Source organism: Stegodyphus dumicola, chromosome 3, assembly GCF_044657685.1.
Source record: "Stegodyphus dumicola isolate Sdum_Otavi_A_Nest chromosome 3, ASM4465768v1".
Lineage (NCBI taxonomy): Eukaryota > Metazoa > Arthropoda > Arachnida > Araneae > Eresidae > Stegodyphus > Stegodyphus dumicola.
The window spans coordinates 120118020-120141594 of record NC_140770.1 but is presented as its reverse complement, the minus strand read 5'-3'; the positions used below and the strand labels follow the sequence as shown (position 1 = coordinate 120141594).

At 32.9% G+C, this 23575-nt stretch overlaps 1 protein-coding gene across 2 annotated transcripts in view; it reads left to right on the top strand.

Annotated features, from left to right (window-relative positions):
• Positions 1–23575, top strand: part of LOC118179428 (transcription initiation factor TFIID subunit 12-like) — a 64895-nt gene that overhangs the window by 29352 nt on the left and 11968 nt on the right. For both annotated transcript variants that reach the window (XM_085813245.1, XM_085813246.1), the window contains 2 exons: positions 1813–1900; positions 8824–8976. In XM_085813245.1, coding sequence (XP_085669371.1) covers positions 1820–1900; positions 8824–8976 — 234 coding nt within the window. In that variant the 5' untranslated portion in view covers positions 1813–1819. The remainder of the gene's footprint in view (positions 1–1812; positions 1901–8823; positions 8977–23575) is intronic.

Genomic DNA, 23575 nt, shown 5'->3' with positions numbered 1-23575 from the left:
AATTTTACAGTCACCGACCACCAAATTGTACTTGTTATTTTTGAAAAATACTTTGCCTTTGTTTATAACAGTAAATATTAATTTGCAACAACAAGCTCCTTATATACATAAATTGAGAAGAGAACTTTTTGAACTTTTAATGAATTTATTTGTTAGATTCGTAAAGCCATCAGTAATTTCTAAAGAAAATGAAGATGTTACTCTAACGTCTATTCCATTTCAGAAGTATAGTAAACAAAAAGAAAATGAAAATTTAGTGATTGGTGCGGAAACAAGACTATATTTAAAAAATGCCCAGTTGAATGAAAGTGAAGTGAAATCATTTTTCAATTCTGTGCGAGCTTTTTTTGTAACTGCATGTTCATATATAATTGATAAATTTCCACTGAGTGATCCATTTCTAAAATATGCTGAAGTTGTTGACATCAACTTGAGAACTGAAGTCTCATTTTCATCTGTTCTTTACTTGATGAATACTTTTCCATCCATTATTGATGAAAAATGTCTTAATCAAGTAGAAATTGAATTTTCCATGTATCAAGTAGATGATTTGAAAGAAATTGTAGATTTGCGTATTGATATAGCATGGGGAGAAATTGCCAAATTAAAAAATATGAATGGGTGTATTAAATACAAAGTATTGCCTTCTGTAATGCTTGCTGTCTTAATAATACCTCATTCAAATGCAGCTTGCGAAAGAATTTTTTCTATTGTTAAAAAAAATCAGACTGAATTTCGACCAAATTTAGGTCTTAAAACTCTTGAAGCAGTTTTGATTGAAAAAATAAATATGCAGGCAAATGAAGAACTGTGTTATAAAAAAACATTCTCAAAATCAGAACTTAAGCTTGCTAAGCATGCTACATATAAATCTTTGCATTCATAAATTATGCGTATTTTGTTTAATACTTATATGTATCATTCTTGGTTATTTAAATTTTATTTCCCTGTAGAAATCATATCCAGAATAAAGATATGATTTATAGCTTCTGATTTTTTCTATGATTAGTAGTGATTTGAAGTACTTTTTATTAGTGAATGCTTGAGGAGTTAAAAGAAAATTTCTAATTAAATGTGCATATAATTTACAAGGTATATTTTTAATTATTCAGTTTTATATGTATATGGATTTTAAATGTAATAAAATTGATTACAATTAATTATTAATTTAAAATTAATGAATGGTTAATTACAACATACGCTACGCACACATTTTCAAAGTTGTAAAAATGTCATTCGCGCGTTGACTACTGACAAGGTTTGCTGAAGGTTGGAGTCTATGCATTAGCATAATATCTTCCCATATAAATCCTTTTTGGCAACATCATGGTTTAACTCGTATATTTACTAGCAAGATGGTACATTACCCCATCAATCTTTTTCTTGGCTTTTTAGGGATGTGGCTAATCAGAAATTTGTTTTGATAATGTTTAGAGTAAGAAATAGGCATTCAAAGTAAGCAATCACTTTCGAAATTTTTGAATAATTATGAATACATAAATGAATTTTGTATAGTTTCTGAATGTTTAATTTATTCCTGTATTAATTTTCTATTTATTTCTCGGTTATTAAATATAAATTTTGAATTGCTCATAAAATAGTGTTATTTTAAAATCGTATAATGATTTTTCCACAAATATTTTTGTAGTTTAATATTCATTATTAATTTTTAATCTTCCAAGTTTTTCCTGAGGGTATTTGTAATCTTTGTAGGTATTTGTATATGGTATATTTGATTAGAGAACATAGTAGTGGTAAATAAAGTATAGCTGTATATTTTAAAACTAAAATATGCCTTTTTATTCATTTTAGATCCATAATGTCTTGTGTAACGACAATAAACTCTAATCCAATTCCATCAGTTTCAGCTGCTACTATACAGCAAACCATAATATCTGGAGTAAGTTACATAAATTATTTTGATGAAAATTAATATGTTAAGCATTTCCTGTATTTTTATTTAAATTTGTATGTTATAGTATGAGTAAATATAAATAATTTGTTAAGTAAATATTATTCAAAATATAAGTAAGAATGGTAAAGAATATTTATGAAAGGGTATTTTATCTGTGAGAAGATTAAAGACTGTAGAATGACTGAAGCGAATGTAGAAGATGTTTTGTACATTTTTGTTAGTGGAGTTAGGTTCCAGTCATGCATAAATGCACTAATATTAATGTCACTGACAATAAATATAAGAATTGGAACATTCATCTCATGAAAACATATTTTATCCAATAAAAATGAGCTAGAAAAGAAAGGGAGAAAACATAAATTCAAACAGAAGTATGGAATTGTAATTATGATTTAACAGATAGGTGGGCTTTCAGTTTTCGAAAACATGAAGTTCTACATAAAACTAACTAAAGCTCTAAATGATGGTGAATAGAGTCTTTTTGCCATTTACAATAATCCACTGGTTTACATAATACACAGTGTACATTAATTGACAGTTATGTACACCTCCCTCCAAAAGTTAAGGAATAGCATATTTTTTTGTGTCTGATTTGAGAATGAAGCAACATAGATACAAGAAATTTACAGGACATGTTCGCTAAACAGTTTTTTCATGAATGCGACATAAAATGTTTCTAAAGTTCAACACATGCAAATATGAATTACAACAAAAAATTGCACTCTTAGCAGAGAAATCCAGTCTTGGAGAAACAATATATCGCAGTTTTTTGAGGGAAAATGGGGTGGTAACATTAAAAAAATAGGTTCTTATAAGGAATGTGCCCACCCTTAGCTGCAATACATTGGCTGCAGCGACGTTTCATGCTATCAATTAAGTTGCTGGTCAGTAAAATGGGAAGCAACGACCAGACACTGGATAATCTTTGTTCAAGCTCGTCTAACGACCTTGGAGGAGGACTTAAAACAGTAATCTGTCTCTCGTGATAGCCCCAAAGATACCTTATTAGATTCAGGTCTGGGGATTGAGCTGGGCATTCCTTCCGCTTCATACTGTGATCCTCGAAATATTTTTCAGCAATTCGAGCTTGGTGTGGTTGCGCATTGTTGTTTATCAGAAAAAATCCAGGATCAATAGCAGTACCATATGGGTGAACAATATTAGTCAAGGATTTCGTCTTGGTATCTCACACCTGCCAAAGTTCCTTAATGGAACACATGCAGGTCAGTGTGACCACTGAAAGAAATCCCAGCCCAAACCACTATTCCACCACCTCTGTAAATGTGTCTTCAATGTGGGATTGTTTGTATCTAGTGTGTTGTTTCCTCCAGATCAGCTGACGACCTGAATCACTCTCCAGTGTGAACTTGGATTTGTCTGTCAAGAGAACAGACGCCCATTGTTGACTAGTCCAGGAGACTTGTTCCCTTGCCCAACACAAGCTGGCACCTTTGTGTCCTCGGGGTCAAGGGGACACAACATAAGATCCCTTGTGCTCATGACATAAGATCCCTCGCCATCCAATACAGCAGAACATCACCTGCTGTATTGGAACATGTTGTGACTTAGGGTCAAGGTCTGAACAGACGAGGAAGTGCTGCTTATTCATAGTGTCTGGTTTACAAATAGGGTATTCAGTTACAAATAGGGTATTTTACAAATAAGGTATTCAGTAGTCAGTATGCCTATTCTGCTTAGATGTTCGGCTAAGTAGTCGGGCCCTGTACCCAGTCTGAAATTCGCCACAGCCTCTCTATGTTGCTTGCAACCGAGCTCATCCCATTCATTCCTGATATTCTCTGAGAGATTACCCTTCGATTTAATTAATAGTTTTTGTAAGCTAGTATAAAATTCTTTCGAATATTTCTTCTAAGGAAATCCAAAAGAATAGAACTCTGTTCAATAAATAACTTCATATCTCTCTTTACCAAGGGATCTGCCTTTTCATTACCATCATTATCATCATGGGGTGGTATCCACTGAAATTTTACTGTTTTATCGTCCCTGTTTATTTTCAACATAAGAGGAGGCTCAGAGTGATCTTGAAGAGCTGTTTCTATGGCTGACTTAAAATCGTCAAGAATGATGGCCTTTGTAAAAAACTCTGTTTTAGATTTCAAATATACTAGGACGTTTTGGCTGTGTTCAGACACAGCCAAAAAGAATGTATAAACTTCTGCATTAACGTTTGAAAAATGCTGACCCACTGGGGCATACCATGAAAGCAGTTTACAAGATACACCAACGATAGGAGCATTATTCATTCTTGTGCCATTCTAATTACACATATCATTCAGCTTCGGGATAGTTACTGTCCATTAGTAAGTAACAAAGCCATTTGTTTTTTAAGTAACAAGGGCATTTGTTTTTAGAATAATATCTAGTGTGTCTTTTTTTCTATTTTCACCCAATTTTAAATTAGGGTATTTCCAAAAGCTCAAGCAGGTCTACAAGTATATCTTAGAATTTAAATTATTTTTACAATGAACACAATAATAAAGGTTGCGTTGTTCAAATCTTGAAAAATGAGATAACATTGAAATGCTTTTGTTCTGAGGCTGGGCATACTTTCAGAGACTGAGAAAATGTTGCTCAAATAAAAAGGTGTATGATCATATAATCTATTACTATAGACATTTTTGTGACTTGCTCCTAAAAACATCGTGAAGGTAACAATTCAGACAATCCCAGCTACCCTCAATCTTCAGTGTTGAAAAGGGTAGAAGTTGCCTGAGAATAGCATTTCTATTTACAGTCTTGCTGCACTATAGAGGTAAATTAGCTTTCATAACACTTTTTTTTATTTGAAAAGTGTTATTTAAATTTTTATATTCTTTTACGTTTTTCATATTTTTTGTAATTTTTATCCTAGTATGTACTGCTGCATGACATTTCATTTTCAGATAAGCACGTGTAAACAATACACACACATGTAACTAGTATTGTACTAGTATCTTTTTCTTGCAAGTTTAACTTATGTAAAATTCAAGTTATTAAAAGGTTTATGAAAGTTGTTACCTATGAGAGGTGTTTTAATGAAAAAGTATGGAATGATACTATGGGTGTAAGTGAAGTCTTCACAAGAAATCACCACAGGCAAGAGCACAACTTTCCCACTGTTTCAGGAGCTGAAGGATTCATTGTTTTCAGAATTCCTGTGGCTCTGACAGGAGTCAATCCTCCACTCTTCCGGAAAAGCGCTTCCAACTTGGATAACTTCAGTTTGTCATCCGAGTTGAAGTGCACACATTTGAGATGGGTTTTTAGCAGACAAAACACATTTAAATCGTAGGGCGACATGTCCCGGCAGATACTCAAGTTACTGCCACTTGAATGGGGCCATTATACTTTGTGTGACCTTGGAGATTTGTGGACGTGCATTATCATGGAGATGGATCACTCCTGCTGTGAGCAGCCCAGACCGTTTGCTCTTGATGGACTTGCATAGGCTATGGAGTGTCCATAGTACATGTCACTGTTAATGCTTTTTCATGCTCGTGAAATTCAATGAGTATTGGACCTCAAACATTGAAAAAGACCTTGAGTATAATTCCTGCTGAGGGCACAGCTTTGAATTTTTTAGATGGAGGTGATGATGCATGCTTCCATGGCATGCTGTCCCACTTTGTCTGTGGCTCGAAATGATGGCACCAACTCTCATCACTGATGACTGTCCGTTCCAGGAAAGTGAGATCTTCATGATGCCAGAACAGGTGTTGCAGTGCTAGCCCCGTATGCTGTTCCTTTTTTATGTTTGCTGAGCTTGTTCGTAACCCACTGTGCACAGCTTCTGGTAATCAACCTGTTGCGCACAATTGTCCACATTCTTCCAATGCTAGCCCCTACCATCACTGCTAACACATTGTGACAACCTTCTCATCAGGCTGTTCAATTTGTCAATGAGTTCGGCCATGATTACCTGTTTGCTTAGCCTGGTCTTGGGTCATTACTCAAGCACTTCCAGCCTTCACAAAAATGAACACTCCACTTTTTTGCTGGCCTTGTCGGAGACGCAGTCTGCCTTGCGGACGGCCACCATCTGGCGATGAATATCTGTGGCAGAGTTGCCAACTCTCCCGATTTAGGCGGGAGACTCCCGATTTTCGACCGCTCTCCCGCCAACCCGATTTACAATATATTTCTCCCGACTTTTTCTTATTCTTAATATTTCTCACGATTTTTATGCAACTTGGCTTAATACTTTGTTATATGAATAAAAAAAAGTGCGTTTGGACGTCTGAAAGCAATTGAATTTTCTCTACATTATATCTAAAACAAAACCTTGTGAATCAGATAGCTTCTGCTTTGTGAGTGAGAGCATTATACGTATCCAGAAACGTCATTCTCCAGTTCTCCAATAGGCTTCGAGCTCCACTGCGTGTCAGCTGGCATATATTAGCCAATGAGGACAAAGCAAGTTGTTATTTGGACGTTCTTTTTAGTTATTTCGTTCATTTTGTCCTGAGTTGTGTGAGTACACATGGCTTAGGGAAATAGTTTTAGAAATTATCATCTTTTGTTACGTCTGCAAGAAAGGTGAAATACTCGTGTACGTTTCAAAAATCGTACACAGTTGACTTTCCTTCCATTATTTCCTCAAGGAAATGTAATAAATTTGCGATGTGTACCGCCTGTCGTTGCGATTTTTCGATTTCATATGTTGGAAGGGCGGATGTTCTCAAACATGTGCGTACACAAAAACACAAGGATAACATGAGTTGTTTTGAAAAAAACGAAAAATTAAATTTTTCTTCGGAAACAAAGGACCAAAACGTTATTAATGCAGAATGTCTGTTCTCTGCCTTTTTACTGGAGCACAACCTGCTACTGAATGCATCGGATCACGCTGCAGCTTTATTTAGAAAAATGTTTCCCGATAGTGAAATCGCCAAGAAATACTCAAGGTGCAAGAATCAAAACAGGTGCAATTGTTAAAGAAATGGGTTTGAAAAATAAATCTTCAGTTATTGATTGCATTAAAACAGCTCCGGTCTGCCTCTCTACTGATGGAAGCAATAATACCGATTCAAAACTGTACCCAATTGTTGTTTCTTTTTTTGATCCAGAGTTTTCAGAAATTGAGTGCGGTTTACTTTATGTTCCCACTTTATAAGGACATTTGACAGGCTTTAATATAGCACAGCTAATTATTAAAACTTTAAAAGAAAACTGCAGGCACTCTGGATAATTGCTTAGCACTTGGTGCCAATAATGCACCAGTATTGGTAGGCTTGGAAGGCTGGTGTTGCAGGCATCTTAAGAAAGGAAAATTCAGATTATGAGGTGCACCTGTCACCTCTTAAATTTAGCAGCTGAAAAAGGGGCAACTTCAGTAAATGTGGATGAACACATTGTTGATATTTATTATTATCTTGAAAGGAGTTCTAAAAGGAAGGAAAAATTAAAACAGTTCCAACAGCTGCATAACAGCAGTTTACAATTAGAAAACTTGGATGAAGTTATAAAATCAGCTACGATTGACACCCAGTGGAGTTTAATTGCAAAACTGAAAGGTGCTGATGGAATTTTAAAATATAGTGAACTGTCTAGAATTGTGTTGGTCATCTTGACAGTTCCCTATAGTAATGCAGAGTGTGAGAGGATCCTCAGTGTTGTTGCGAAAACGAGGACTAAATTTAGATCTAATATTAGAGATGGCACATTAGAAAAACTTTTATCAGCGAAAGCAGGCCTACGTGGCAATTGCTGTGAACACAATGATAAAGTTTCTTTCTTAAAGAAAGCAAAATCTGCCACTGTTTATAACATTTGTACGAAAACTGATTAAAGAGTTTTTTTTTTTTTTTTTTTTTTTCCCTTAAACGATGCGTGTAGTAAAAATTTTTTTATGTGTAAGGTATTTTGTGTTGCTTGCATTTAAGAATTAGTTACTACTTAAAGTCCATTCATTATTAAAAACTATATTTTTATCATTTAAAAAGTCTTTTTAACATTGTGAAAAATCTCCTGATTTCTTAAAAAAATCTCCTGATTTTTGAGTGTCATAGGTTGGCAAGTATGCGATGGGTTTAACCCCTTCCACCTCGCTGCTCCTCAGTCATCAAATTTTATACTGTGAGCACCGTGATGTCCTCAATACAAGTTTGCATTCCATGAAACTATTTTGTGAACGATCAAATTTTATGTATCAGAATATGTGCATTAATAGAGAATCAGCGTGATACTCTGATTTTTTAAGTGGAAACAGATCGCTGTGTACATAAGAACACTAACAGCTTGTGCAGTACCAAAATTCGTGCACTTGTCTGATGTTTTGTAAAGCAAAAATAGATCACCGTGTTCAGAACTGTATAGGAAAATGCAACACACGCACACAAAAAATGGAATATAGGTTTCTTGGAAAAGGTAGGTGTTTTACTCTGGATGTTTTTTCCATTTTTAATTTTATTGATCCCCCCTTTTTTTTCTTTTTTCTTTCTTTCTCTTTTTTTTTTTTTAAATTCATAGTACATCACTACTTTAAAAATGACTGCTACTTTTCATGTATTAGCTTGATGAAAAATTAGTCACCTACAGTAATTAGAAATTAACAGTTATTTTTGTTCTATTTTTAGTTTGAATTTTTGCTAAAATGCATTGCAGAGTAATTTAGTTCCAAACTAAAAATCTGAACTTTAAATTGCTCTAATATAACAACCCATTATATTCCAAAAATAACTAAGTTTCTGTTTGCAATAAAATTAAACACAGTGGTTTTCTGCAAACCTTTCACATTATAGAATTTAATTAGAAATTGCTGTGTTTTAAATTCCATTGAAAATGCAAGAATATTCAGTAACTGAACAATGTGTAAAGAAAAATTAAAAGTCTTATAATTACTTAAGAATTTTAAAGCTACTTTGTCTGTTATGAAGACTAAGAGTTTTAAAATATTGCTGTTTTTACAGGTAAATACGCAAGCTACAGGAACAGTTACGATACCTGTTGTAAATACTTCTGCTACAGCTGTCAGTACTCCTGCCGTCAATGCTCATAACTCGGTTGCTCCAACCCTCAATGTGAATCTCTTGACCACTGCAGATAATTCTCAAGTTCATCAGGTAAATGGATAAATGTGTACATTATAATTTTATAACATCTAAATAGAATATTTACCTGTTTTTATGGTGAAGTATTATTACTGTAGCTTAAATTGGTGGTCTCAAATTGTGTGCAGGTCGAATATTCAGTCTGAAAACAGCTGACAGGCCAGAATTTTTTTTTAATTAAAAATTTATAAACAAAATAAACATTTAAAATAAATTTTCAATTTTGCTTACTTTTTTTCAACACATACATAAACAATAATAATAGTATGGTAAAGGGAAGAAAAAATCAAATTTATAGTTATTTTCTACTTGAAATCTCAAGTTTGGGACAGAAACACATTTTTGTGTCACTTTGTAGTTTGAATATATTCACAGCTAAATATTAAATTTTTAGCCTGAGTTTTTTTTTTTTTTAATAGTTCTAACATGTTTCATTAACATCATTAAGTAACTTACTTTAGTTTAAATTTAAATAAAGTATGAAAACTTTCTTAAATTTTCAGAGAATTTTACAAGTAGAATGAAACTTGAGCATAAGTACAATGGAAGCTCGAGATATGAGCATACCGCTATATACGAGAAATTCGAGATATGAGCAAAGTATGAGCAAAAGATTTGTCTCTAAATACGAGCATTGACTCGAGTAACGAGCAATGAGACAGGCTGTTGGTATGCATTGCGCCATTTCCTGATCCGACTGGACTTGGGGGAATCCCCTCGTCAGATCACTCAGTGCTGTTTTATCTATGTGTTTGTGCACTTGTTGTGTACATTTAAAGTTAATAGTTTTTTAATATAATAATAATTATTATTTTACGATGCCTCAAAAGAAGATTGTTGCCTCAGAAAGTGCTGCAAAGAAAAAGAGGAAGCCATGGCTATTGAAATTAAGAAAGAAATCATAGATAAACATAAGCACGTTGTAAGAGTGACGGAATTGGCAAAGACTTACGGCCGTTCGACGTCGACGATCTGCCCTATTCTAAAGAAGGAAGAAATTAAGAAACTTGATAGGACCAAAGGAGTTACTATTATTTCCAAGCACCATCCAAAACTCCTTGAAAATATGAGGAGGCTGTTTTGGTGTGGATTAACGAGAAGCAGTTAAAAGGCGATTCGATGTAGGAGGCTATCATTTCCAATAAGGCTAAGAATTTGTACTTAGACCTTCTCTGAAGAACACCAGGTACATCGACTGAAGATGAGATGGTAATGAGATTTTTGGGAGTGGGGAACAAATTAACTAGATTTCTATTATTTTCAGTGGGGGAAGTTTGTTCTTAGATATGAGAAATCCGCTGTATGAGCTCAATGCTGGAATGAAATAAACTCGTTATCTTGAATTTCCACTGTAATGACGACATAGCCTCTTTCTCTTATGTATTAAAATTTTCTTAAATGCATAAATAAAAATGCATGTATTTGTATGTAAATAATTATAAAACAGCCTCCTGCTTATTAATTTTCAAATTTGAAATAAAGCTGTTCACATGTAAATGTATTATCAGACAAAGAGATTATCCTTAGGGCAAAAATTCGTAATTGAACTTATTTATTTTTTAGCAAGTATGAGTAAAAGTTAAAATATATATCTTCAAATCTTTAAATAAGATTTAAATCACAGTGTAATTTAATTAGTTCTATGTGTAGATTTTTTTTATACATTATTCACATTAGTTTTTAATGATAATAAAAAATTGAATTCAGACTTTGAATAATCAAAATCTTGAAGTCTTTGTAACACTGTATTTGCAGGCCACATAAAATTGCTTTAGGGGCCATATGTGGCCCACAAGCCACCAGTTTGAGACTATTGGCTTAAATTATGAAGTCCAGTTCAAACATATATTATTTAGCCACAGAAAAATTTGTAATTAGTAGATCTGCATAATCTCTGTTAAAATCTATGTAGAGGATTAATTTATTCAATATATTTTGAATTGCTTGATATGCTTCTCATAGTAATCTCAGCATTATTAAGGTTTCCCTATTCTCTGCAACAGTTAACTTGGTAATGGAAATGATAATTCATTATTTGAAAAAATATCTGTGTTGGATCTTTTTCATTATAGGACAACACGTTCCAAACAGTTTTCTATAAAAAGATACATATGTCAGTGTTCCTGTTTCCCATTATTTGTGTTCTTATGTCATAGTGATGTTCTTTTTCAAAGTAAAAGCTGCGAATATAAAGACAGAAGTATGTGTTCTCATTGGAAGTATTAAGTTGACACATTTGCTATCTAGACAAAACTGTTGTTCTATCATCATCATCATCCATGGCGCAACAGCCCAAGGTGGGCGAATGCCTTCCGACCACCTCTACTAGCAGCCAAACTCCTCCAATTATTAGTTTATAAAGACTAAGCATCTATCCATCTGAGTTGGGGTCTTCCTCTTTTAGCTTTATTTGGACTAGCCGAAAATATTACTTTTAGTATGTTACTGTCATTCATATGGACAACATGCCCAGACTTAGTGAGGCAGCTTATTTAATGTAATAAACAGTTCCTTTAAAAAGCTTTAAAAAGCCAGGTTTCCTTTAAAAAGCCTTCCAGAAAGGCATCCTTCCCCTTATGTAAAATAACCCTCGAGTGCTTTGCAACAGTCAAAAAAACCAAATGATTACTCCATAACATGCTTAAAATATTTTGTGTTTAAAAATTTATGCGTCAAAGTTGGCTCCCATTAAGTGAAATATGCTGTTCCTTTTCTTTTTTTTTTTTTTTTCTTTGCTTTTATAGCAATGTTCTCATTTTCAGAATGGGAATAAAACATTTTTAATAATGTGTTTTGTGTTTAATGAAAACCTATTTGAATTTTTGTTTAAAGGAAAAAAATGAAGTTAAGCAACAAATTTCTTATGTTCAGAAAAATTTTACCATTATAGACATGAGGTGCTGTCAAAAGTGCATTTTCTTACTAGCGCATCTATTTGTGTAGAGAAAATTCTTTTGTGTGTGTTGTCCTATAATTGAAAAGATCCTGAGAAATTTGTATAGGGAAATAAAGTTATTAAATTTAAATAAAAAATAAAGTTATTTGTGGGCTATATGTATTTTGAGGTAAGAGTCGAAACACGAGGTATGCGATGAATTTAAAATAACGATATATATAGTAAGGATTTCGCCACTAGACATTCCCAACGAAATTTGCTAAATTTTTCTATAAATAGAATTAATGTATATTTCGTTTAGTATATAAATTCAGTGTTATTCTGTGTTATATCGAGATTTAGTTACGTCCGGTATAAGCATTTTATTTTTATTTATAAAACTGGTTCATTTATTAGTATAGTTTATTAAATACGATTTATCAGGTTTTTAAAGCTATCAGACCCCAAACAGTGGTCTTCCTGGCTAAGACCGCTGATTACTACTAGTTCCACTTGCCCTGAAACCCAAACGTACAACTTGTCTGCATGGTTGGGTTTCATAGTTTTCCCATGTGTGACATGGATATGAATGAGTTTTACTTAGAAAGCCCACCACGGCGACTAGTCTATCCTTTAGACAGACGTTCTCGTTTGTTTTGCCATATTCAAATAATCGGACAAAATTTGAGAACAAAGACTAGTAAATGCATATACCATAATAAAATAAAATAAGTGCATATTACAAAACTAAAATAAGTGCATATTCAAAACTAAAATAAATGCATATAACATAAGAAATGAGATCACAACAAATTTTAAATTATTTTTTAATACACTAATTACTAAATTGCATTATTTTCAAATTTTATTTCATTTCTATGTATGTATTAATGCAGGGCTGTTTGTGCTCCGGGGAAACCCCGTAATTCCGGGGTTTCTGAACTTCAATACCCAGAAATTCTGGGAATCTTTCAAAAGGAAGTAGGAATAATAATGAATTATTTATTTTGATCTGGGTAATTTTGTTTGCTTTGAAAGCAGAAAATGCAAGGTCAGTGTGTGTGGTGAAAACTTTTCCTTTCTTTCTCCAAAGGCAGTGTTAATGCGTAAAAAGGGAGAAAAAACTTCTTTTTTGTTCTTTCCTTATTGCAAGTTATGACTCATTCCCCTGGTTCTCGGACATTCTCTTCTGTATTCTTTTCGGCAAGTAGGCACGTCAGAAAAAAAAGGGAGAGACTTCGTTCGACCAGATGTGCCATCACGTGACTCTGGGTTCAAAGGTCTTATCTCTCCTGGCGTGGTGCCAATAAGTAGAGAAGGGGGATTTTGCATTTGCATTATTTTGCATTTGCATCATTTTGCATCTCTAAAGATAGAATCTTGAAATTCAGAAGCTGTTTTTAAAGCAGTTTACTATTGAAGATAATAATATTCCATGGGCAAACTTAATTAGTGTATTAATGGACTCGTGTAACACCATGCGTGGAAAAAAAAAGGGTGTTGAAACCAGACTATGATCAAACAAAGCACCCCACTTATTAGATATTGATGGTGACACATGTCACACAGCTAATAACTGTGCAAAAAAATTTGCTTCATGTTTTGATAGATACTTAGAAGATTTGTTTGATGAAATCTATTTTGATATGAAAAGCTGCAGTAAAAGAGAAAATTTTTTAAAAATCTGTGAATCCCTTGCCATTAAAAAACTTAAGCCCTTGAAGAGACCAGACCATAGGTGAGTGTACATTTTATGTGTTTTAGAAAGAATCAAAGATCTGTGGGATGCTCTTATTGCATTTTATTTTCACTACTTGGATAAAACTTATAAAGGGGATTATTTTTCTTATATTGAAACTGTATACAATAAAAGAAATATTTCTGCAGCTCAGAAAAAAATTGTTGAAGGGGTGTATTCTTGCTTGCATTCCCAGCAACTCGCAAAGGATACTTTAGCTCGGAAAAAAAGAATACTAAATGGGTTATTTGTTATGCAAAACAAAACCTTATTGCATATGGCATTATATTCAGCAGTATTACCAGAGTTCAACACATATATTAAATTATTTGAAACAAAAAAACCAATGCTTCATTTAATACATTCCAGTACTTATAAATTGATGGCAAAATTTTTCTCTTTTTTTATGAAGCCAGAAAATATAGAGTGCACATCTTATAATGATTTATTAAAGGTTGATGTCACAAATCCAGAATTCCATCTACCTAGCAAAGTAATATTTACTGGTACAGAAGCTTCCACTCTCCTGAAGAAATTATCAAAAAATCATCCAATAGCAAAAGAATTCCAAATTTCTCTGATGAAAGCTTATACTAATACAGCACAGCATATGAAACAGAAATTACCCCTTAAAAATTCATATCTAATTAGTTTTACAGCATTAGATCCAGAGCTAAGAGGTAAAACCAGTACAATATTAGCTTTTGAAAAATTATCATCTTTTATGTCCCATATTTTTAGTGATAATGAAAAGTCAAAAGTAGAAGCTGAAATAAGGTTATACCAGAGTGATATTGATATCACCAAAGAAATGCTCTACACATCTGATGAAAGTTGAAATCAAGTCAAGTGTACAATTGATAAATATTGGTCTAAAGTTTTTAATTTAAAAGATGATTTCACAAATGATTATAAGTATCCTACATTGGCTAAATTGGTCAAAGCCTGCCTTAGCTGCTTCCATAGCCCATTAGTGGAAAGTGCATTCAACTTAATGGATACACTTGTCACTGACTATAGAACCTCTCTTAAGATTGATTCCCTAGATGCAGTGCAGACTATTAAATATGATTTAATGCTTTCTAAAGAAGCCTCATGTGAAAAATATGGCTCAAAAAATCCAGTGACTGATCCAATTCACAAAGATCTCTTACTGAATATGAGCAGAAGTTGGAAAACATATCAAGAGGACTTAAAAACATGTATTTCAGATGAGTCACCTATAAAAGTCTCTGAAAAACCTTCTACATTAGCAGAAAAGCAAACTGCTTCTACCTCTGCATGTGCAGTTCTCGAGGAAATTTCTTCAACTGTAAATGAGGAAAATAAAAGTCAACCTTCCTGCAATTATGAAGTTCACCACAAAAGAAAGACAAGCCCACAAACATCAGAAAATAAAAAAAAGCAGCAGAAATTAGATAATTTTTTTTTAAGAATTAATTCAGGTAATTTAAAATATTTACATAAAATGTAGTAGTTTATATGTTTGAAAATTTATGGTTATTAATTTTGCAAAAAAAGTAATTAATTGAACTTTTATAATTAGGTCATTCAATACTTCATAATTGTAATTTTTCATTTCTCTCCCCCCCCTTCTCGAAACTCCAAAATGTCGGTAGTAAGTCAGTAAAAGTTTCAGGGGATTTTTTGGGGTCCCACAAACACCCTGTTAATGCATATTTTATACGTGCAAAAGTACGCTTGTTTAGCTTATCTATATACATTAAATAAATCTGGTTTGAAAATACATGTAGGTGAGATTTTCGGAACTTGAAAAAAATTTACTTGCAAAATAATTTCTGAGAAAAAATATATATTAAGAAAATAAAATTTTATCTTCTTACTTGGTTTTGTGTAAAATAATTTTAAAATTAGCTTATTACTTTTCTTTATATCGAAATCGTATATGTGGCACTGTGCTGCATAGATATTGGCGAACTGACATATAAAAATTATATGAATGTTGAAAGGAAGATATTCTACTCCAAACTTCAATTAAATGGAATAAATGAATACACCGAATGAATTTCTAAAAATATTTGTTTTAAAAATTTTATTATTAAGAGTTTAAATCCAAAATGTTTTAAAATCTAAAGAAAAAATATGTATTCCTTGAAACATTTTTGGAAAGAAATCTATCGATATAAAATCTCTTAAAATTAATGGAGTGTAAATTAATTAAAACAGTTAGTGTACGGAAGGGTTAGATATACTCCGCACAAAAAATTACAGTCAGAAGATCAATTATTTAAAGATATAAATTAATTACATTAAAAGAATTTAAAATAAATTAACATCTGTCCAAATGTCAATGCTAACAGCAATAGCACGGATGAAAGTTATTCTTTAAATTCCGAACTTAATTCATCCGTCGGTACGCAATGATTGTGTCTTTGCGATTACTTTTCTTATAGATACTACAAAAGGCCGCCAGCGAAGTAGCGGTAAATTTGTTCAATACTAATAGTTTGAAGCGGTTTCAAATCCTGACGAATGATTGCCTGCATACCAGTTTTCACGAATTTTTGCTGCCCATGTTTATTGTGAATATGAGCCAATTTAGTCATGATGACGTGCCTTGACTACGAGTCCTCGCTCGGGTGGTGTTTGGTTTGGCTTGTTAGATTATTAAGCACGTGAAGACGACCTGTCTAAGGGGAGGTATGCTTTCGTGACAGATTTTCTAAGGGAAACAATCTCGCACTACAAAAAGCTAAAACCGTAAAAACGCCCATGCAATCAGCCTGTTCACGGGGGTTTGAATGCAGGTCAAACTACCATTATGTTATAAGAAGCGATTTCAAGAATGTTTAATTATTTTATTTAGTTTGTCATAAGCTAAATAAAATAATTAAACATTCTTGAAATCGCTTCACATTACTGAAATGGCAATAAATTCGAATTATACTATGCTACCCCTTTTTCTCTAATATGAAATTTTGAGCTTTTCCATTATTGGACAGCCCACCAGTGACTGAGCGGAGTCTAACGGAACAACTGGTGGTTCTGTCTGGGGTTCGAATCCCGACAAACAGGTTGGCTGCCAGGATGATATTCTTAGTTTTCCATATGTGTAACATGTATTCAAGCCAATTTCCGTTAGGCACTCCTCGAACGAAGGTATCCTTCACCTTAGGCAAATAACCATCGAGTACTTTGCCATAATCAAATAAACCATTATCCATAACATGCTTCAAATATTTTTCTGTTGAAAAGTGCATGCGCCAAAGTGGCCCCCGTTGAATGAAATATGTTGTTTCTTTTTCTTTCTTTCTTTTTTTTATAACAACAATGTTCTTGTTTTCAGAATCTGAATTATCAATAAAAATTCTTTTAATAATATGCGATTCTATTTTGTTTTTTGTTTATTAAAAAATTAATTTAAGCGACAAATTTCTTACGTTTAGAAAAATTTTCGATTTTCGAAACGAGTTGCTGTCAAAAACGCATCTTCTCATTGCTGCATATACCGTAATTTCCGGAAGAAAGGCCGCATCAGCGTAAACGGCGCACTCGAGAAAAATGGCAGGAAAAAAATTTAAATTACACAGAAACGCCGCATTAGCGTAAACGCTGCAATAGATTAAATTGCGCATGACATCGTCGTGGGCCGTATAGATGCAAAAACTCAACCTAAGTCCTGATATATGACATACCAGTTAAGAAAAATGCATGAAATGAAACCATAACTCAAAAATAAATTAAAGGTAAGAAATGTGGAAAATATATTTACCTTCACGTACTATATACTTATATTTACCCACTAAAGAAGTCCATATTTGTAATACTCAGACTATATTATAAAAAATGTTGCAACACCAAAATATTAAATTTGGATGACAAAAGGAAATTTTAAATTTTACTTACGAATTACAGCAAACTATACATCATATGAAGCCATCAAAATCTGATTCTTCACTATCTGAATTAAAAAGATTTAGTAAAGCCTGATCTAAGTCTTCCAGATCGTCACATTCATCCTCTTGGTTTACAGTCTCTTTATCTAAGGGTATAATTTCAGCTTCTTTGAACCCTGCTATTATTGACAATGTTTCTACCGATTTCCACGCACTTCCTGCCCACTTTGCAATTTCTTCATAAGATGCTCTATGCATTTTACAGCTTTTGGTTTACGTATGCAATCCTTCACTCATCCAACACTCCCACCGCTTTCGGACTTCAGCTTTGAAGGATTTATTACCTGACAAATCTAACGGTTGTAAGATTTTTGTCAAAATCTAATGGTTGTAAGATTTTTGTCAAACCACCAGAAATTATTGCTTCGGTCATAGACAATTTTTGACATCTGGTTTTCACTGACTCAAAGAAATGAGCACGCATGGAATTCATTATCAATAACCCTTTTGGTTGGAAAAAAGATCTCATACGACACTGCCAAACTTTTTGTAGCCACTCATGCACGATTGCTTCGCACATCTAGCTGTTCTCGTTTGCACAAATAATTACGTCATTAGGAAAATCTCCCTTCGGAATAGTCTTTCGTTTAAAAATTATCATCGGCTTTAACTTGTCACCGTTTGCGGCACAAGCTAACACACATGTAAATGACGTTCTTTCATGCCCCGTCATAAACACGGATACAGTTTTTGCACCAGTTTCATCAACAGTTCTGTTTGCAGGAGAGTCGAAAGCTAACGGCGTTTCATCCATATTTATTATCTGCGACCGAAGAAGTTTTTTTTTTTTTTTTTTTTTGGGTCAATAATAGCTGTCGCATATTTTAGAAAAAGATGACTTTTTATCCTGCCAGTCCATTGGTAATTGTTGCCCGACTGTTGTTCTAGTATGCACAGAAATATTGTTTCTTTTCATAAATCTGCTACACCTCCTTTGAAATCATTTATGTTCATTCGTTTTGCTATAAATTTTGCTTGTAAGCAAATTTTTACAGTTGAAATTGCCATTCCCTTTCCTCGTTGCTCCTTTATCCAGTTTGCAAGGTCGTCCTCTAGATTTGGCCACCTTACAGTACCACTTCTTTTGGCCTGTTTCTGTTGTGGCATATTTTTAAGAAGTTCTTTTTCAGTTCTCCAACGTCAAATACATCTGTCGTCCACTTCAAACTCTCGAGCTGCTGCTTGATTTCCAATTTGTTCAGCACGTGAAATTACATTAAGCTTAAAACCAGCAGTATAGCTTCTGTGCCGTTTAGGGACATTTTCAAAAATTTTCCACTCCCTTCTTATTTAAAAACTATCCAACAAGTACTTGTACCCAAACTGACAGGATCTGTATCTGGCAGAATACCAAGAAAAATCCATTCATGCTGATGGGGAAATACGTCTGAGTTCGTTATTGCGAGGCAGGTGGAGTCATGTCCGCCTTTGAAAAAAATTGCAGAAAAGGCAGGGGTGGGAAGAGGATTGGTCCTGGAAAATTCATCGAATGGCAGAGGAGAGAGATTATTTGAACTGATGAGAATGTTGATTGGAAAGGGGGAAGAATGTTATTTTTTGAGATCTCGTTTAGGGTGAATAAGGCATGTAGGTCCGTTCAAGGGAAAGAATGTAAACAAAATAACGTTCGCAAAAAGCAACTGAGTGGTCTTTTGTGTGGGAACAGCACCAGTCTATGCACAATGACAAGGCCATCCAAACTATGTACAATGACCATCATAGGAAATATTTTATTTTTAGTGCACCTAAACGTCGCATGGGTAGAAACGCCGCACCCGCTGAAAATTTAAGTTTTAAACACGTAAACACCACAGCGTTTCTTCCGGAAATTACGGTATTTATTTAAAGCAAACTGTTTGGCGCATGTGCTTTTATATTTGAAAAGATCCAGAGAATTTTCAACAGGGAAATAAAGTTATTAATTTTATTGAATTTTGTGGATTCTTTGTGTTTTGAGGTAAAAGTCAAACCATCAGATATGTGATAACCTTAAAATAAGGGTATATATAATCAGAATTTTGCGGCCAGACATTCCCAGCGAAATATATTACAAAAAATTATCTATGTAGAATTAACGTATATTCCGTTTGGTATTTGAATTTATCAGTGTTACATCAGTTTATCAGTTTATCAGTGTAAGTTTTATCGAGATTTAGTTGTGTTTGATATTAGAATTTTATTTGGTTTAATACAGTCAAAAGTCATTAATCCGGACTCGTCGGGACTTCGGCGATTCCGGATTATTGATTTTTCCGGATTATAGATCATCAGTTTAAATCTGGTAAGATGGCATGCAGAAATTCTAAAATTAAAAATATGAAACCGTAATTTATGAAATAAAGAACAATTATGATCTAAAGGGTATCAAAATTTGCAAAAAGAAAAAGCTTAATATTTATTTGTTTACTTTATTAAACATTTCTTTCAATGTAAGTTGTTTAAGTTTTGCTTCGTTTCATGTGATAATACTTTCTCTTTAATTCTATTAAACAGACATAATTTCTTGTTCAGTTACAAAGTTCGGCTGTTCAAGTCCTATAATTGCTGTGTCGAGAACACCGACTAATTTGTCAATCGAAATTTTTTCGTTTTCAATAACCTCTGTCACTTTTCTTCGCTATCGGAAGTGAATTATAATGACGAGGAACTTGTTTTAAAATAAAATCATATCAAAATTAAATCATATCAAATTTCATATTAATCATATCAAATCATATCAAAGACGGAGCATATCGAGATGAAATACTACATTTGGTAAAGAAATTATAAGCCAAATAAAATAAAAACATCTGCGCTGAAGATAAGGATAGTGTTGACAGATCAACTTCCAATTCATTACGCGCCCGCCGCCGAGCAGCGTGAAATTGATAAACAGATTTCGGATTTCAAAACATACTTTCGCTTTAGATCCTTTACATATTAACAAATATATATCGGAAATTCTATTTGATATAATCGAAAGTTTAAGCTTACTTTTATAAAATTGCTCTTACAGTCTGCAAAAAATAATAAGCCGGATGCAATTCGAAAATTAAGGAACAACGCAATCATCAACATTAACTGAAATACATAATTAGATAATCTTAGCTTATACGTCCATTATACATAAAATGCGGACGCGAAAACGTATTCTGCACTTGCGCACACTCATATGCGCAGTCGTAAAAGGTCTTACGCGCACGCGTGAACGCCTCTGCGCATGTGTCAACGCGGCGCATGCGCAGAAAGTTTTTAGTTTTGATGTCCGGATTATAGATCATTCCGAATTATGGGTGTCCGAATTAACGACTTTTGACTGTAGAAATCCGATTCGTGTAATAATATTATATTTATTAAATACTATTTATTAGGTTTCCAAATCTGTCAAACCCAATCAATGGCCTCCTGGGTAAGATTTCTGATTACCGCTAGTTCGACTCATATTCGAACCCAAACAAACGAACTGGTTGCATGGTTGAGTTTTGTGATTTGCCCTATGTGTAACAGGAACATGAGTATGTTTTACTTAGAAAGTCGTCCATGGGGACATCCATTGCCTTCGGCTGATAGATCTATTTCCTTTGCCGTACTCAAATAATCTAAAAATTTTTCAAAAAGACTAACAGATGCATATAACAAAATAAAATTAAGGAAATTCATATAACAAAACTGAAGTAAATATATATAACGGAAAAAAATGAGGTAAAGACAAATTTTTAATAATTTTTCAATACAGTAGTTTTTAAATTGCTTGTTTTAAAATTTTATTTCATTTTTATGTATGTACTAATATACAGTTTATATATGCGAAAGTGTGCTTGTTCGGCATATCCATATATATTAATTAAATAAATCGGATTTGAAAATGCATGCACTAATGCGCTATTTTCGTAATTTGAAAAACGCTAAAGTATTGTCTGAGAAAAATATTTATAAAGAAAATTAAATTTCGTCTCCTTACTTGGTGCTGTGTAAAACAACTTAAATAAGCGTATTAATTCTTTTTCTTCTTTGTTAAAAACAAATTAGTTTCTGTTTCATCTATATATGAAAAATAACAAAATCTTGCTGTCAGACTGGAAATTCTTAAAAATATAAAACTCGTTTTCTTCGAACAAAAGTTTCTGAGAAATTTCTCTTGGTCGGCAGTTAGTTACAGGACCACTGACTGCTTTGTTTGAAAAACCCGATGAAGTGAATGATTTTACCCCCAAAAGGTTTTCTTTAACAAAGCAGATGCGGTGCAAATGGCTTTGCTGAGAAGCGTTCGTATTTGAATAGCTAGAAGCTTGAGTTGGAAGACTTATTGTTCCCGAAGCAATCAGTCAGACAGCAATAAAATTTGTTATAGATATTTCTCTCTCTCTCTGTAAGTTCTTGGAATGGGTGAAAGTTTATTTTGTTTTACATATATAAGGAAACTGCATGTAAAGCAAAATAATTCAAGGCACCCATTGTATATTAATCATTGTACGTCCCTTCAGCTCTTTGGTTGGATATTAAGAAAAGAAATTCCTATACTGCTTTTGTATTACTTGTATAGTGAAAGATTTGAAAAAATAGCTTCATATGAAATTTTTTCTCTGATGAACGAATACAGCTGAAAGCATGTTTGTGTCTTGAAGTATATCCACAAAACATGAAATAGTATTGCACTCTTTTGTGTTGTATTGCATTTTTATATTACTTCGTGGTAAAGTTTTTGATTCATAAATTTCCCTCTCTCTTTTCTTATAATGCACAAGTACTCTTTCAAATATGGCTCACCTACGAACCTAAATTTTTATACTATAAAATTTTATATAAAAATTAGCCATAATCATTAGACACAGCTTTGTGTATATTATATTCTTGAATACATGCCTTCAATTAATACTAAGAATACTATTGATAAAATTTGTGATATAATTAATAATGAAAATACTGTTTAAGCTAAAAACCGATTTGAATCATTTTTTCATTATAGGGTAACATGAGCCAAACAATTTTCGTTAGAAATATACAATTATGCTAACTTGACACATCAGATAGAAAATATTTTATCGGCTATGATAAAAGGTTTTACGCTTAAGATTTTGGATTATGATAAAGCACACAGGACCTATTTGTCTAAGGGAAAGGAAGTCTTCATGGTAGATTTTTTTGTGAGAAACAAACTGTTAATTCACAATTGTACTTGTGAAAAACCCTTAAACCTCCCATGCAGCCGCTAGAATTTACCGGTGCTCAGCTATCTTACCGCTTGGAGACTAGTTGTCTTTCTGAACTTACGCAATATCTATCTGAATTTCAATATATGCATAAAAAACGAGCAAAATAAAATGATACATTGTAAATAGTACATTTTACTGAAATCAAACTTTCTTTGAAAAAGGAAAATTAATTGTAAGGAATAAGATGGATGCATTTCATTAAATGGCGGGCAATAACAGCGCTGATCTAATGTTTTTGTACAGGAAATCATTTTGTTCGTGTTATCGTATAACGAAAAATATCCACAGATTATATTTTACAGTTTTTAAGAAGTCGTGGGTTATTTGCTTTAAGAGAACACCTTCATGGGTAATTTTCTAAATAAAATTGGCTTGAATTCACGTTACGCATCGGGAAAATCATAAAGACCACAAGCAGCTAACCTGTTCGATTGCCAAAACAAACTACCAACATCCAGCAATCTTATTCGCTCAACTATAGTGAACTTTAATTAATGTTTGTATATTATTAGTAGTATTAAAATAACGAAAATATTTATTCTAGTAAAAATTTTTGTTTAAATATCCTCACTAGTAAGGTATTTCCTTTGGTTAGAGATTTGTCAATAATAAATGCTATGTTCAAACAAGACATTTATTAAGAGCATAATGCTTCAAAAATGTATGCTGGAATCCCTAGAAAAAAAATATCACTGGAAAATATATCTCCAAAAAATTTTTTAATTATTCATATTCTTATGATTAATTATTAAATAATTAATAACTTTTATAATTATTAAATGCAATGCTTATTTATACTTTACCAAATGTTCAGCAACACTCTTTACAAAAATACCATATTGAATAAATTATATTGTAAGCTAATGCTTTAATTAACATTGCTTTGTTT